The sequence below is a fragment of the Lycorma delicatula genome, chromosome 1 (genome assembly GCF_047948215.1).
Source record: "Lycorma delicatula isolate Av1 chromosome 1, ASM4794821v1, whole genome shotgun sequence".
Lineage (NCBI taxonomy): Eukaryota > Metazoa > Arthropoda > Insecta > Hemiptera > Fulgoridae > Lycorma > Lycorma delicatula.
This window is the reverse complement of record NC_134455.1, coordinates 249,990,087-250,008,748: the sequence shown is the minus strand read 5'-3', so window position 1 is coordinate 250,008,748 and position 18,662 is coordinate 249,990,087. Positions and strand designations below refer to the sequence as shown.

The 18,662-nt window shown below is 29.1% G+C and overlaps 1 protein-coding gene across 1 annotated transcript in view; it reads left to right on the top strand.

The window, feature by feature from the left end:
• The window catches only part of LOC142318278 (transmembrane protein 181), a 55,672-nt gene extending 39,429 nt beyond the window's left edge, over nt 1–16,243 (top strand). The window contains exons 10-13 of the mRNA XM_075354845.1: nt 3,431–3,580; nt 7,085–7,187; nt 10,554–10,778; nt 15,724–16,243. Coding sequence (XP_075210960.1) covers nt 3,431–3,580; nt 7,085–7,187; nt 10,554–10,778; nt 15,724–15,854 — 609 coding nt within the window. The 3' untranslated portion in view covers nt 15,855–16,243. The remainder of the gene's footprint in view (nt 1–3,430; nt 3,581–7,084; nt 7,188–10,553; nt 10,779–15,723) is intronic.
• The last annotated feature ends 2,419 nt before the right edge of the window (nt 16,244–18,662 follow it).

Sequence of the window (18,662 nt, the reverse complement as noted above, 5' to 3'; positions counted from 1 at the left end):
TGCAGTAACTCATTTGATCTTAATGAAGTTCAAATGAGCTTCATTAAGCTATTACGCTTATTAAGCTACTAAGCAATGTTTACTCACAGATGACTCACAGATGAAAATCTGTGAGTAAAATCATCTTCCATGTCAATAATGTGAAATGATTGTGTTGATCTGTCCTCCGGCAATTCATTTTCAGAATATTTGGATTCTTGTGGTTGATTCCAATTTGAGGCTTCTGACAGCCACTGTGGACCATTCCACCAAAGTGATGATTTAGATAATTGGTCAACTGATGAGCCCCATGAAGACATATCAGCAGGATTGTCTTCGCTCTTGACATGACGCCACATATATGATTCTGATATTTCCTGGATCCTTACTATCCTATTTGATATGAATATATCAGTTAGTAGAGGGTGATGCTACTCAAGCCAAAACAATTTTGGAACCTGACCAGTAATGTTGATTGACAACCTTAAGCTTTAATGATGTGGCCGTTTTTTGTGCCAGTTCAGCAGCTAGAGTGGCACCACACAGCTCTAATCTGGTAAAGTCAACTTTTTGAGGGGAGCCACTCTGGATTTTGAGTACACAAGTATGACTTGTGTACTCACTTCTCAGGTATACGCAGACACCATATCCCCTTTCCGAGGAAATGTGCATTGCAAGTTGCAATCTGCAGAAGCGTTGATGTATCTGGGTATCTTTAAATGGTTGAGTGCAGTAAATGAATTCCTAATTCTGAGCCATTGGTTATGGATGTGAAGTGGAACACTTTCGTCCCAGCTCAGCTTTAGCTACCATATATCCTGCAAGAGGACTTTCGTTGTCAGCACAACTGGTCCAATTAAACATAACAGGTCAAAAATTCTTGAAATCTTGGAAAGAATTATTCTTTTGCAAGAATTACATTATTCTTTTGCAAGAATTTGACAGTACCACTCCGAAACGGAGTGTTACTGTCAAATTGTAAAACAAAGTGAAATGTATCTGCTTGTGGATTCCAGCATAGTCCTAAAATCTTGACAGAGTCGTCATGATTTATGTCATAAGTTTATTTAGCCTCCACTTGATCAAAAGACAAGTTTTTTAATAACCTTGAATTATTTGCACACCACTTTCTTAGCTTAAAACATCCGCCTTTCAGGATTTTTAATAATCGAGTCTGTATTTCGAGTGCTTCATAAATAGAGTCTGCGCCAGTGATTATGTCATACACATAAAAATCTGTCAGGGCAGCTGAGGCTCCTTCAGGAAGTGAGTGCTGAAAATCTATTGCAAGTTGTTGTACTGATCTTGTAGCTGGGTAAGGTGCAGTCACTGCCCCATATGTGAGCATCAATAATTTGAATACTTCTAGTGGTTCAGCAGGATCCTTCCTCCAGAAGATCAGCCATAGGTTTGTCTGTTGAGGATTAACTAATATTTGCCAGTACATTTTTTTTATGTCTGCAGTCATCACAAATTTATGTTTTCTAAAGCATGTGATGATTGAAATTATGTTGTCCTGGACTGCTGGACCGACTCTAAGGCATTCATTAAGCGAGACACCTGTATCTGTTTTACAGCAAGCATCGAAAACAACGTGAAGCTTGATGGTTGAACTGTCTTGTTTTATAACTGAATGATGTGGAATGTAGTAAGTAGGGTTGACGAGTCATTTTCTCATCAGTTGCTTTCATATGACCTAAACCCTTGTATTCTTCCATGAACACAATGTATTGCTCTCTTAGTGCTTCATTTCTTCCTAACCGCTTCTCAAGTTGATAGAATCTCTTAATTGATGCTTCTCTAGAATTTCCTAGTGTTGTAATGTTTAGTCTCGTAGGCAGTGTCACAATAAAGTGTCCTTCCTAATTTCTTGTTACATTATGCATAAAGTGATTTTCAAATGCAGCATCTTCTCCGGTAAAAGAGGTTTTGCTATTTCTGTAACTGTTTACTTCTTCAATTGACCAAAATGATTGCAACTGTTTGTCAATATCACTAATGGTTGTTAGACAACAATGAGTTTCAACATTAAGGGATGGTGAATTTGGCAAGGATCCAGAAATTATCCAACCAAATATAGTTTTTTGTAGCACAATACAGCTAATTTTGAGTCTAAATTGCCCCACACACAATAAATCAAAGAAAATTTCTGCCCCAATTAAAATGTCAATTCTTTGAGGTCGATTAAATAAAGGATCTGCCAACACAACGTTTTGCGGAAGTTTCCAGTCTGAAGTGTTAACCCTTGTGTTAGGAACCAACTGCGTGATTTTTGGTAAGACGAAAGTCATGCTGAGTCCTAAAATTTGAATTCCTGGATTTTATTACTGCACTTACACAATGCTGGGCAGCTGTGTTAATGAATCCAATGCCAGCTATAGATGTTTCATCCTTTCTCTTAGGAAGTTTGAGCTCCTGAGAGAAAGATTCACTCATGATGTTGATTGAGGACCCTGAGTCAAGCAATGCATGGCATGTAATGAAATGACCAAATCTGTCAAATATTTCTATTATGGCAATGGATAATAGGACCTGTTTTTGAGATATATGTTTGTCAATAGAGTGACTGACAATTTTGGCATTTTTTACTTGGTATTTGGTTTGGATTATCACTTGGCATACCTGCACGGGTTGATTCTGTCTCAGTATTAGCTGTCGATGGATGTAAAAGCAAATTGTGTCTCTGAGAGCATATTTTACACGTGCTGATTACCTTGCAATCCTTCCTCATGTGTCCAGATCGCAAACAGTTGAAACATAAGTTAAATTTCTTTATGTGATCCCTTTTTTCATTTAAATTCATTTCTATGAAGGTAGGAGAGTTAAATATTTTATGATATTTTTTACACAAGGAACAATTTGAGTTGATATTTTGAGTAGCTAAGAAAGTAGGTTTGCTACTTGTAATGTTAGGATTATAGCCCTTCAATTGATGAGTATTTTTTAATTGTGATGACCTTGAATTTGTGTGAGCCTGAGCCAAAATTTGCCTTTTCACACTACTATTGGCTATTGCCTATAATATGTGGGAACGTTTGTCTAGAAACTCTGTGAATTCTTTAAAGGTTGGAATTTTATTTGGTATGACCGCCATTTGCCATTCCTTGTATTGTAGTCTAGTTTAGAAGACAACGCGTGGATTAATAAGGAATCTCAATGTTCCACTGGTTGTTTCAGGGCAGAAAGCACCTTTAAGTGGGCAGTTGTGTTATCAAGAAGATACCTAAGGGAAACTAGATTCCCTTTCAATATTTTTCTGATCAAAAATTGCTTTAATGTGTCGTTCAACAATAACTATCGTTTTGAAATCTGCTAAATTAATCAATTCCACGCGTCCTTATAACTGTGAGAACTTAGCTCAACTGCATCTATTATTTGTTTTATGTATTAAATGTTGTTTGTATTCAAAATACATTTATGAGTTCACTGTCACTTTATTTTTTATTCCTAGAATGAGAGGCGACTACTGACATTCTATCTGCCTAAAATACTTCTTGTTGGGCCTTTGTGGTTGTGTGCTGTTGTTATGGCAACATGGCAGAAGGTAAATGAGTTGCAAGATCCTACATACAGTTACAAACAAGATACTTCAAATTTTTATGTAAGTTGAATAGTTATTTATTTGTATTACTTTTGTTTGCTTGTGTGTCCACTTTTCCTATTTAACATTACATTAAATTTAAAATTTGTTCCTGCAAAAATGTAACTCAAGATGAATGGAATTTAAGTTATAAGGTCTTTTGACAAAATGGTACATCAACTCAATGTATGATTTTTATTCTAGAATTTTAATAAGAAGTACATAACAAATATTAATTATTTCATTGTCATCATTATTCCCTAACACAATTCTGTTGGATTGTATTGTCTTAATACAATTGTTACTGGATCAGAATGTTGATCATGAACCACTACTTAGTTCTATTTTTCCATCATTCCTTCTCAAAAACTTCCTTCACCTCTGATTTCTTTTTTAGATTCTTCTTTACACAATGTAATTATTTATTTTGTTGTCTTACTCTTAATTCTTCTTAAAATTATATTTAAATTAAATCTCTTTTGCTACTTCTCCAGTCAGCATTCAATGCAATGTCATCTCGGTTTACTGTATTTTACTTTCTTATTTTTTTTAAGTTTCCTAAATCTCAAATCCAGTCACTGGATTTGAACTAGTTCTTTAGCATTAAAGGTGTCTGTTATTTTTAATTAGTCAGAGTTATCACTTCCTACATAATATATGATAGAATGGGCACACAATCCATGTATGAGCACACAGCTCCATGAACGAGTATACATATTATAACAAAACTATTTCAGAAATTGTTAGCTTAAGGCTGGACAAGAACAATTGCAAAATTATAAATGACAGTTTTGTTGTGAGGCAGTTTAATATGAAAATAAAAATGTTAATATTCTTTGGATATTTGCAAGATCAAACCTATTCTAGGTATTTATTACATATTAAGCTTATCTTTTACTTAAAATTATTAATCATACTGAAATATTAGTGTGCTTTACTGAAGTAAAAAAAACTTAGCAGTGGATTTGAAATTCAAGACTGGTCAAAATTCAAGACTACTTCATTTAGTTTTTTACCCGTTTTGATTTAGAAAAAAACCTTTATTTAAATAAAAAAAGAATGTTTCAATAAATGCATTAAACTATTTATTTGTTCTGAAAGTGTTGAATTTCAAGAACTGTTTCATTGATATGTAGACACACAGATATCAGGATCAAATGTATTTCTTTATGTTTTAAGCATTTTCTTAATTAATTCATATATAAAAGTAATTTAAGGTAGTATGTCGCTTTACTTCTCACTAAGAAAGGTAAGAGAAAAAAGAACTAAAATAAAAGAGTAATTGATTAAATTTCAAGATGTACAGTAAGTTACAGATGAATCGGTGATTGTATAAACCTGATCAGTCATTTTTTTACATTTGTGGGAAATAAAAAAAACACATTTTCCTAAAAAAACCTATTTTTTGGTTTCAAGTTAAAATTTGATTTATTCATCTTAGCGGGGCACCAAAACTGGTTTTGTTTGTGCTTTGCCATGCATTTTTATCAATTATTTCCAGCAGTGTAAGGATAAATGGAAGCTTGAACTTGTAGTGTTTTATAATCAACAATTTTTTTTATCTTAAAAGAAAAAAAAATAAATGAAATGAAAAAAATTTGATTTGTTTGTTTAATAAATTAACATTGTTTTAGTTTCATAGGATGACTTTATAAATGACTGATTTTTTAAAACTAGTTGATGACCTTTTTTCTCTCCTTTGAACTTTTCTTATATTGGTTGATAAACAGTAATAAATTTCAATATAGAATTTTTTTATACTAGCTGGAATATAATTTAATAATTTCTTTCAGTTATATAACTTTTGTGAATCGACTGGCTTTTATAGTTTTTTCAGAAAGCCCACATTTGCTACCTGTTGTTAAAAGGGAGAGTTTGTATACTATCAGTAAACTCTTTACTTTGAATTTTTCACAAATAATCTGTGGTGCTTGAACTCAGAGCAGTTTGATATTTGAAATTTTTTTTACCTACAAGTAGGAACATCCATACCACAGAAAATGTTTGTTAAGCAAGATCTTTTGTATTTTTGGCCAACACCAATTTTTTAAGTCTACATGTTTTCCTGAGTAACAGTCTTTGGATAACTTATCTGATGAATTACATATTTATCCAATATAATTTTTTCTGTGTGCATGTGCTTTAGTTGGAAAATTTTAAATTTCATCAATATTGTCTATACTAATAAAATTTTTATAAAAACAGTATTACCACTAACAGTACCATAAGAAATACAGTTAATTCAACATAATCTCAAATCACAGGTTTTCGAGATCTACTAATTTTTTAATAACTGATTAATAGAAGAAATAAGGTATGTACGTTGTACTTTACATTAAATTGTGTATTTTAACCAGCAGAATTTTAAATTGTGTAAAGTGAATTAAAAAAAAATAGCACATATGGTGTTTTTAAATTACTGATTCAGATTTACTCAAAAGTTTTATAATATAAAATTTAAAACAGATTAATGTTGACAACATAAGCATTGACTTTTTACTCCATTGAACATTGGCATTTACTCCACCCTATCAACTTCTGCTATATTGATGCATCATCTCATCTCACAGCTGTCTGTGATATGAATTCACAATATTTTGCAATGCTTTTATTTCTTATACCATGATAACTCCATCAAATTTTATCCACCCAGGGCAGATAAACTGATAATCTATCCATCGTAGATACATTTTATGTTGCTAATTTTTTCCTAATGTGTACATTGTGATCTGTTCTACTAGTGACCAGTAAGAAAACCCCCTACAGCCCATTGAGATGAGGATGATATGTATGACATATAAATGAGGTATAGTCTTTTACAGACGCAGGTTGACCATTCCTGAAATGTTTGGTTAATTGAACCCCAACCACCAAAGTATCCTCAAAGTACACCAAATACAGTACCCACTATCCAGTATTCTAATCTGTATAAAAGCAACCAACTTTTACTTGAATTTGAACTTCAGAACCTTTGAATTTGAATATCAGTACATGAAACAAGTGATTTGCAACAGCAAATCTAGACCGCCCCGCCAGGCCATCATAGGTACATAACATAAAGAAATTTTTTTTTGTGCTATGAAATACACTCTTCCCTACTGAATATTTTATGCTTGTTCAAATAATTTGCAATATTTATCTAAAAAAATTCGCCTTTAAGAAAGAGAACCAAGAATGAAAAAAATAAGATATTGCAAATTTAGGAATTGCACTTAATTATAATTAGACTACCATAAATTTTTTAATTAGCTAATTAATTGATACATATCTTCCATACAGTATTTTCTGTACCTGTTTTGGTTTAACTAGTTATAATAATTTTACAAATTCTCAGATGCTTCTTTTAACTTCTTTTTTTTAAAATTAATGCAGTAATTTTAGTTGTATTACATAAGTAAATGAATTCATACTAGTTACAGAAGTTTAATTAATTATGTAATCTTAAAAGACCATATTATTTATGTGTATAAGAAACTAAATTTTATAAGTTTTATTTATATATATCTTATCTATTTTATGTTTTAGGCTTTCAAGATGTTTTTCTTTATATTTGTTGGACTATATTTAGCTTACCTTTTGTGCCTTATTTTGCGAGCATACAGTGAGCTTCGATCTATGCCCTTTTTTGGTAAGGTGTTTTTTGTACCTGATTTTTCTTTTATATCTCTAAATATTTTTTTATATTATCTCTAATTATACTTTTAGGTGAATGTTGTGAAAGGTGATTCTCAGAAAGAGAGTTGCTGAAGATTTGTTAATACTCAGCTATTCTCTCAATATGGTTGTGACTAAAATATGTCACAGTGATGAATTATGGATTTAGATTTGGTTCAATTTGTTCTTAAAAAGTTTATACTTAGGAATAAATTGGTTTAATCTTAGCCATCAATTGTTATGGACAACTTTGTAAAAAACATATGCTGTAGTTATAAAAAACTATAACATTTTCATAAATACCTTATAAGTGTAATGGAGTAGTAAGAGATGTAGGAATCAGATTATAATCATGTAACATCTCAGCAGGACTGAGACTGTACAAGACTACACTTCATTTACACTCATACATATCATCCTCATTCATCCTCTGAAGTATTATCTGAATGGTAATTACCACAGGCTAAACAGGAAAAATAAAGAAAAGATGAACCAATGACAACTTTGAAGTTAGATGTAACAAATGAAAACAAAATTAGAAAATTAAATACAAAACAAAAACACAATAGTAATCAACAAAATCTTGACAGAACTAATCTAATTCAGACCAATAGAAGATCTGTTACAAATTATGAATTCCATGTGCCTTCTGAAAAACAACTAATTAGTATTGCTGAAATATACTTTATTATTGAAATTACTTATTGAAGCCAAAATATACTTTATAATTTGTATCAACTTTTAAATTCAGAAAAACTAAAATCAGACATTCAAGCGTTCACAACTACACAAGGTAATAACCCCTTTTTTTTGTTATTGGTGTTGCGGAGAAATACCATTTACGCATCCTCCACAAATGGGGGAGTGTCAGATTCGCATGGGTTTGGCTAGATGTTATTTAAAGCCTATATGTGCCCGCAACCTACCGACTTAAACTCCTAGCTCACCACTTCTTCTCACCCAAGGTCAATTCAGCAATTAAGCATGACTCAACCTTGGGGGTGCCTTTGAGCTCGAAGGGTCAAGAGTCCCCATGCTTCATCACCATTGCCTATCTGCACAAGCGCGGACAAATGACGGCTCCACAGAGGGCTGTCTATCACCTCTTCGCTCTCCAGTCCAAGTCTTCGCCTGAACTCAGGACTTTTTCCATGGCGTCAGTCTTATCAAACCTAGATCTCCCCAGAGGTCTCCGATCACTCATAAGAGACAGCCCACCTCAGCGAGCTGTCCCCTCCCTATCAGAGCTACCCTCTTTTCCCCTATCAGCAAAAAACCACATAGACGACTCATTGCATCCTTCAACCGTAAAACCCTCATGACAAAAGAGTCAAAAGCCCTCCAATTCTCTTCCGAAGCCAGGATATATGGCACCAGGTTTTTGGGGTTAAGTCTTTCTATACCAGCTTGTATTCGCAAAGGTATCCATTCGTCGCAATCAAACATGGTATGCTCAGCAGTATCAACCCCGCTGCAAAACATGCGACGGGGAGAAATTGCTTCTACCAGATTTATGCAAATATCCTCTGCTAATCCAAGAATCTAGATGTGTGTGATCAATCATCTTGTCCAAGAAGAATCTGTACCTGTGCGCCACCTTTACTTCCAGGCATCTCTTGTTATGATCGCTGCCTCACTTTTCCCCATGCCTTCGAACACACGCCGAATCATAAGATAGGATCCTATCCGAAAGCCTGTGTGAAACTTTAAATTTTATTTAAAGAAGGACTTTTAATTTTTAAAAGTCCTTTAGACTACTGCACAGAATTCCATACGGCTCACACAGCTTCTGGCAGTTCACTTGGCTCCATCCACACTAAAAGCAAAGCTTTACTTTATGCTGGCTCTTACTAAAATAGTCAGTCTAGTTCCAACCATCAGAGACTCAACATGTATTTTTAACAGTCATGTATAATTAATTAATTAATTAATAACAATGTTACATATATGAAGTGTAAGTGTGAATATTATAATAAAAAATAATTTGGGATATAATTAAAACAAAGGCTTTTATTTATTTCAATGAACCAGGAAATAAAATAATACTTAGAATAATTTTAACCCAACCAAGGCGGCAAATTATTCAACAATAGGGTTTCATAAAATATCTCTAAATGGTAGCTTTAGAAATCACAAATTAATATTTATGTACTTTTAAATTACAAATTCTTCATGTTTAATAATAGTGAGTAATGTAAGTAGAGGAAATTGACTTCTATAAGTAGAGGAAATTGAGTATTGTAGACTGACTTCTATATTTACTGTGAATTTTTCACATTTTCTTGAAAGGTCTTTTAAACACTCTGGATTTATTTCTTATACTCACTAACAACATAGTCGTGCTACTTAGTCCCGCTATCAACAAGGCTACAAAAGATGTAACATCTTTTGAGGTTTGCACCTGTAGTTTTACTTTGAGTGTATTTTTACATCGTGAATACTTTCAAAAGTTAAGAATGAAATAGAGAACATTATTTTCTTTCATCATATAAAAAGGTGTATAAGATAAAAATAGTATCTGTAGATGTAAAGACATTATCTAAATTAATAGGGAATACGTTATATTTGCAATTTTATGGGTTCTCTTTTTATCTTTTTAGTTTATCAAGCACTTTTCTTCAAAAGAAGGAAATTTATTAATTACAAATGTAATAAAATATTTACTTTTTTTAAAGATTAAGAACTCGAAAGGTTATGGCAACCACCCCTGGTCAACTTCCTTAAATATACTTGTAATATTGTCTTAATTAAAGATAATGTTAGAAAACGTTTCATACAGGTAGCAAAAGTAGTCCTTAACAATTTGGCATTTTTAAGCACAACTGTTCATCCAGTAATTTTAATCTTTATTATTAAATTATTTTTAAGGATTACTATTACCATATAAAAAAATAGTTAATATATTATGAAAAAAAAAAAACATTATTATTATTTCATTTGTAGAAGTTGACTGTGAATGATTATGATACTATTAAAAAAAATATTGTTTATATTCTCATAAATATATCGTCTAGTCCAGGAAAACATTTCTTTACAAAACTGTTTGTGTAAACTAAAAAAAACACAAAATAAATAAAAATAGGGATCATTAATTAGATAATTATTTTAAATTATGATAGTATTTTAAATTCTGTGCTGTAGGATTCAATTGAATATTCTTTATTAATTAAAAATAATGTATTTGAAGAAGCAGTTGTCATACTAAAGAGCTGCTCTGGAATGTAAGAAATTTTTTTGACATTAAGATCACTCTGGTTCCCACTTGCTTTACATTAATCTCCTACAATTGTGGATAGGATTCATTTCCTTGTTGTGATTAATTATGTGTACTTAATTTCAGATATGCGCTTAAAATTTATGACATTATTGGTGATGATTGTCTTATCTATTAGTGTTACTATTACAATAATGAGATTTGGTGTCGGTGTACTTGAAGACAATTTCGTTGCTGAACTTTCAACTCAGTATCAAAGTTCTGCTCAGTTCATGGGATTTTATGGGATGCTTAATTTCTACCTTTACACAATGGCATATGTATACTCACCATCGAAGAAAACAGTGTTCGGTAAGTTACTTCTGTATAAAACTTATTTTGTAATAATATTAGTGTACTGGATCTAATTCCACATTGTCTAAGTAAAGGAAAAATATATAAAGATGTTAAGGAAATACAAATGCTGATCTCAGGGAAGAGGAGTTTGAATTTTATAAAGATTTTATAACTTATATTTAAATGTTATATAGTGCATATTGTTTAGTATTTTAGTATATTGTATATTTTAATTAAAATCAGAAGGGAGTATCTTGATATACAGTCATAGTATTATATTCTGGCTCAGACTAGAATCTATTCATGGTTAAATTGAAAATTTGAACCACGAGGAAAGGTTTTTTCCCACTTCCTCATTCTTTCACTGCAAAGCTAGATCGTGGCTTTCTGAGACTACTCACCGAGATTCAGTCTTTCTGAGATATGCGTGTATAATAAACGATGTAAACTGTCCTCTTCCTAGTGTTATTTGTTGACCAGCTGTTTAGTTAAAACAAATAAAAATACATTTAATAACTTATTGCATCTGAGAGATTTGCTGAGTCTGTAGATTACAAACACAGCGCAATAGTGGTCTAAAAATTTTTAAAAAACTATGTTTTTAAAAGAAATTATATAATAAACTTGTCTTTATGTATAATGTCTTAAAAAAATGTTTTACCTACTCCAAATCATTAAATAGAACAGGCCTTTAATGTAATATAAGTTTTTTTCTCTTTTATACACTTACTTTTCCTTTCTCTTTTCTTTACTTTTTTATACATAACTTATTTCTTTATTCTGTCATTATTCCTATTATACTCACATTATTCAGTACACTTAGTATTGATATATTTATTTAATCAAAAAAAAAGAAAAGTAAAATAAAAAAAATTGACAAAAAATAAAACAACTTTCTGTTTTCTTCATTTATTACCAGTGAATTAATTATCTTCTCTTTTTCATAAATAGATTGAAGTGGAATTATTATGTAGTTCACATACTTTTTTACAACATGGAAACAATAGCAGTGCTATCATGACAACCAAAAGTAAATATAAATATATTGAAACTTCATCTTTCTATTTCTGATTGATCAGCAGAAAAATGTTGATATTAAAGATTTTTCAGGTTTATAAAATCTTCCATTTTTTACTCTGAAAAAATTAAAAACAAACATTAAAACTTGAAAGATATAAATTATCCAATTTAAATTTTCCAAATCAAGAAGTTTTCAGTTTTGGAGGTATGATTAGATTACACCAATGAGAAGGTTGAATTTTGTTTATGGTTAATCTGTATTAGTCTTGTTGCTTTGTCTATGGTTCTGTATTCTGGTTCATTCTAACAGCATAATTTCTAAATGTTTTTCAGAATGATACTATCATTCCTGAAGTATAAGTAGTAGAAGGAAGTAATGTGATGTTAGAGAGAGTGATAAATTAATATTGCATTATGTCCGATGTTGGAATGATTGTGGTTTGGTTTAATATTATAATACAGTATTTTTCAGCCATGTTTTGGTCTATTTTGTTTTTAATAAAGTCAAATTTCTTAAACTCCTCTTTATTTGGTCATTAAGTTTTATACAGAGTTTTTTAGAATTATTTTATTAGTTTACGGGCAATTTAATAAAATTATTGAACATCAAATCTATAAAACTGTATTTTGTGAATCAATTTTTTGTGTTTTCAATAATTTACTAAAAAATTACTGGAGATACAGATCTGGTACTATTTTATTTATTTTTTCAGATAAAAAAATCATATGAAACCATCAAATTTGCCTTTTAATTAAGTTCCAAGAATTTCAGTATGGCTTATTTTACTCTTGATCCAGAAATCTGGGCAAAATCTTTTGCATAGGTTGCTACAACTTGAAAATGAAGAATTTCTGGACCCATTTATACGAATCCATTTCATGTATGTGTGTGATGTTCACTTGTTTACTCATTCTTCTAAGTTAATTGAAATTTTTTTCATGCGTTTTTCTAATGATGTAAACTCCTGCTTAGAATAATTAGATCTAATTATCTTAAAACAAAAATAGAAATCATGGATTTTTATCACTTTTACTATATATTCTGCTGGTAGAAATTATTACCAAACAATGTTTAACTTCCAATTTCTGAAACATTCACAATCAGAACCCCAGCAGAAATCATTCAGTAATAAAAAATTTCACTAATTCACTTGGCAGAGTTTTTAATCATGAACCTTTGGAGATAAATACATTTCAATTTCTTTAAATCTCTAAAAAATTTAGCACTTCTTTTTTTTGAGTTGGTCAAATGTAAAAATCTGGTAAAATCATTACTTTAACTATTTACTGAAGGTAAGTTAAAAAGGTATAAAACACAAACTTTTCCTAGTGACACTAATAATTTATAAAATATAAATAATGAAAATACAACTTACCAACAATTATAAAATGTTAAATCTATTCAAGCGCTTTTGGACCTTCGTCCATCATCAGGAATATGCACTTGATTAAGTTTAAAAATCTTTAAATGTTTTATATCATAACAATTGATTGTCATTATATAAAAACTTAAGTACTAAAAAGTATAGTAACAGTCAACATAAAGTAAAAACATGTCATGTCATTAAAGGAATTTCGACTGTTATGGCATATGAAATGAAAGCAGTTTATGGAAATGAAATGAAAACTGTTTGGCCAACTTAATAATCATTAATTATTGTTTATAATTTGTTTTAATAGAATGTCATTATCAAATTTAGTTTGTTCGTTCAACAATTTGTTATTGTTTCAATAAAAGAAAATTTCTCAAAAATTTTAGTTTTATATAAATAATTAGTATATTCTAATACATCAATAAAATCATTTGGGTTATAATTATGTTTGTATTCCATGATATGTCTCACTAAGTTAGAACGGTCTTTATTTTCTTTATTTATGCAGTTAATATGTTCTTTTGATTCTAACTGAAAATGATCTGTTAGTCATACCAATATATTTTAAATCATAGTTTTCTCATTTTAAGCTATATGCATACTTCTTGTTTGTCTAAATTATATTTGCTATCGTATTTTATTGTTTTAGAAGTATCTTTATTATTTTTATAATTTATTATTTTGTTATTAGTTATATATGCTGTTTTTAAGTCAAATGAACTGAATATTTTATTAAATTTTCTATATTTTATATTATATTCAAGTTTAACATAATATTTTCCAGTGATATTATTTGTTAGTTTTATTTTATTTTTTATATATATTTTATTTATTATTTTGTTGTATAATTTGTTTATTAAATTAACATTATAATTGTTATAACAATATATTTAATGTTATTTAATTCATTATTTAGTTTTATACTATTATGTTTAAATAGGTAATAATAAAATATATGAAATAATAAATTTATTAAAATTATGTATTAAATATAATTATTTTAAATTAAATAATAGATGCTATCAACAAGACAAAGGTTTTGCTATGGGATCACCCCTTTCTGTTATTATGACTAACATCTTTATGGATGAATTAGAAAACGCTATTCCACCTGATGTAATTAAACACCGAATTATATTATACAAAAGATAAGTAGACGATGGATTAATTATTTATAATCAGCAACTTAATAATGAAGAGGATGCAATAATTAAAGAAATGAACTTTTTAGATGGTAATATTAAATTTGCCTTAAGCTGGTATAATAAAAATAGTATTAATTATTTGAATATAAAGATTACTAAAAATTTTAATAATAATAAATTTGACATAGACATATACAGAAAACCAACTAAACAAGATACTATAATACATCTTTTTTCAATCTTGGAATCAAAAAATAGCATCGTTTAATTTAATTTATAGAACAATAAAATATTATAGTATAAAACTAAATAATGAATAAGTAGCATTAAATATGTTGCTGTAACAAATATGTTAATTTAGTAAACAAATTATACAACAAACTAAAAAATATTATATGTATATATATATATATATATAAAAGATTAAAAAAAACTAACAAATAATATCACTGGAAAATATTATGTTAAACTTGAATATAATATAAAATATAGAAAATTTAATAAAATATTCAGTTTATTTGACTTAAAAACAGCATATATAACTAATAACAAAATAATAAAGATACTTCTAAAACAATAAAATATAATAACAAATATAAATTAGACAAACAAGAAGTATGCAAATAGCTTAAAATGAGAAAACTATGATATAAAATATATTGGTATGACTAACAGATCATTTTCAGTTAGAATCAAAGAACATATTAACTGCATAAATAAAGAAAATAAAGACCGTTCTAACTTCACGAGACATATCATGGAATACAAACATAATTATAACCCAAATGATTTTATTGATGTATTAGAATATACTAATTATTTATATAAAACTAATATTTTTGAGAAATTTTACTTTTATTTAAACAATAACAAACTGATGAATGAACAAACTAAATTCGATAATGACATTCTATTAAAACAAATTATAAACAATAATTAATGATTATTAGGTTGGCCAAACAGTTTTCATTTCATTTCTATAAACCGCTCTCATTTCATATACCATAACAATTGAGATTCCTTTAATGACATGATGTGTTTTTATTTTATGTTGATTGTTACTATACTTTTAGTACTTAGGTTTTTATATAATGACAATCAATTGTTATGACAAAAAATTTAAAGATTCTTACACTTAATTTAAGTGCATATTCATGACGATGGATGAAGGTCCGAAAGCGTTTTAATATTTAAGTGATTTACTTGAATAGTCAATGGACTAGCCAATGGACTATCATCTATTTGTTTATCCCACTCTTTGGAAGTGGAAAATACTATCATTATGTAATTTTAAATGAAACCAATAGTCTATTCGGTTTAATACTACATATTTAAACTGAACAGATTCATTTTACTGATATTAGTATAAATATTGCCTTTATCTTAGTCAGAATTTAATATTTATATGTTTCAATGTTACAGAAACAGCCATAACCAAAGATAATCCAGCTTTTTCAATGATAAATGATTCTGATGAAGATGTCATTTATGGTTCAGATGATGAGAGTCGGCAACCTCTAAATCGCAGTTATAATGAAGATGACAGTGATTAAAATAAGAAGAGTTATAATTTTTAGAATTATTGTAAACATTTTTATACATCCTAGTAAAAACGTACTCATATGTTTAATGTTTTAAAATATATTTTATTCCTTAGTCTAATTGATACAACAAAATCTTTTATTTGAATTTTATTTACTAAATTAAATTAATCGTGGTAAAAAAACATTGAAATGTTGGCAAAAATGTTGCAAATACATTAATAGTAAATGTATGTATACAATGTGGAGTGTGCTTGAATGTTCTTGCATTTTAATTATTTAGTTTTTTAGAAACTTGTTTAAAGTTACATAGTTTACCGTATTTCATTTCTTTTTAAATATTACAAAATATAAACTAATTTGTTATAAATTTTATAATGTTATTTTTTTAACACAATTGCTAGGTGATAATATTTTGTATCTATTTTAAATGGGAAAATGATGTTGTTACAATACAATTGTTATATCTCTTGATGTAATTAAAGAAAATTAATTATACTTAGATGTTGCATATTTTCTAACATGAAAATAGAATGTTGTAGAATAGCTTCTTTTTTCTACCAAATTATCTGTTGCAGTAAACTTTGTTAATTTTTATACTAACAGGTACTGTGTATAAAAAAATAGGAATTAAAGTAATTAATGTAAGATTGAAATAAAATACTTACAGCAGCTGTTATTTCTGTTAAAGTATTATAATTTTTGTGAACTATTTTGACATGTTACTGATTTCTTAATGTAGTAAGTTTTTTCAAAAAGAATGCAACATTTTCTTCATTTGTTTTGTTACTTCTACAATAAATAATTTTAAAATTAAAGAAAGGAAAATGGTGCTCAGCTGTTAGCCAAAATAATAAGTCTACCTATCTACATAATGTATTTTGCAATTGTATATTTTAAGTTGATATCGTATGTAGAATAAATTACATCTTGGCTGTAAGGATAGATAGTTTGTTATTTTGAATTATTGCACAATTGGTTATTGTATTTTATCGCTGTAGTTACTGTTACAAATAGACTGACTCCTCTTTAAAAATATAAAATAAATAATTTTCAAAGTATAATTCAAACTTTTTATACTGATTAATGGCCAAGACTTTTCTTAATTAAAATCTTGATGTATGTTATCCATATAATAAATGTACATTAAGAATTTACTTTTAAATAAAATCAACTTATTAAAAATTCTTTGTCTCTCTTCACTCTTGAATACTGGCAAATACTTTTGATTATCTTCATTAGTTAATGCTCAGACTGTCAGTAGCTTATAAAGATTTTCTTAAGAGCTAAAAATATACCCAGTAGAATTCGCAGAAACCATGAGCTCATGTGGACAAATAAGAGCAGTCATATATGCTGGCACATATATATATGTAAATTTTTACCACCAGTTACAAAAGTATCAATAATACTAATCAATAATTCAAACTCTTGAAAGAGAAAGAAAATTATTGAAAGCAGATGTTATTCAGGATATATGGAAAATTCCAGCATAATCTTGTTTCAAAAGTGTTATATGTATATGATTGATGAATAAAGCCAGTACTACATAAAACTGTCTACTGAAGCTGCAAGCACTGAAATTCCAACTAGCTGTATGAGATTTATCCAGATCATTTATTCTAAAGCATGTATACATAATCATCAGATGAAAGACAGATCAGATGATTCTCCCTACTCAGTGCTACTAATGGCTTTTATTTATTTAATTTTTTTTTTTATAAAAAGTTAATAAATTTATTAATTTTGGCATAGCTATTAAAAATTTGTATTAGGTCATACATCATTTGTATGACCTAGCTAGCACTAGAGATGCTTTTGGCCAATATTTTGTCAGTTCCTAACTCAAGAGATGCTTACGCTTAACAACTAATGGGGCATTAGCTGATAAAAATGCAAACAGAATAATTAATGCATATAAAATGTATTTTTCAGAGAGGTTCAAAACAAAAAAAGCACGAATGGTTACAGTATCATTCACTACAAGCAAATACATGATTCAGGGAATTGTAAATTTATTGTTCAAGGAAACTGTACAAATATTTGAAGATCACGTTTGTTCACAAAAAATGAATGAAATAAGTAAACCGAGTGGAATAAGCTGGTGGAACAAGTAGGGAGTGCCATCAGGCATCAGTAATGAAAGAATTTTAATATAATAGCTTAGCATAAAAAACAGAAAATGTTCCTATTAGGTAGATTTCATAAGAAAGCTATCTATTGTAATGGATGCTGTGATTCGACTTTGGAAAAATTTTGACATATCATTGCATTTCACATCCCTCAGACCCCAAAACCACCATCAACTCAAAAATTTATATATATATTTACATATATATTTCTCTTTATTGTGGACACAATAACTGCTGTAATTTTGCGCCAATCACTTTCAAATTGTTCCTTAAAAATAACTTGTCCCAAAATCTCGGTCGAGTTTGTTAACAGCCAAAATTGGAACATGGGGGTGGAAATGAGGGGCTTTTTTGAAAAAAACAAAATATTACTATAACTTGCTTATTAAGTAAAATATTGAATTCATTTAAGTTCGTACTATTCTTTGGTTAAGGGCCTAAAACTTATGTAAATAAAGTTTTTTGATAACACCAACCACTGGCCTAGGGGGGTGAAAAAACGGGTTTCAAAGACAAAAAATCATACCTCCCTTATAGGCACAGTATCGAATCGGTTTAAAGTGGTCATTAGTCCTATAAACATTACCTAAAACCTTTGAAACAATTTTTGATATGACCAGTCCTTACAGAAAGGGATGACCAAAATGTTACTGGAATTGTAAGAAGATGGGGTGGGGGGCTTGTTGTA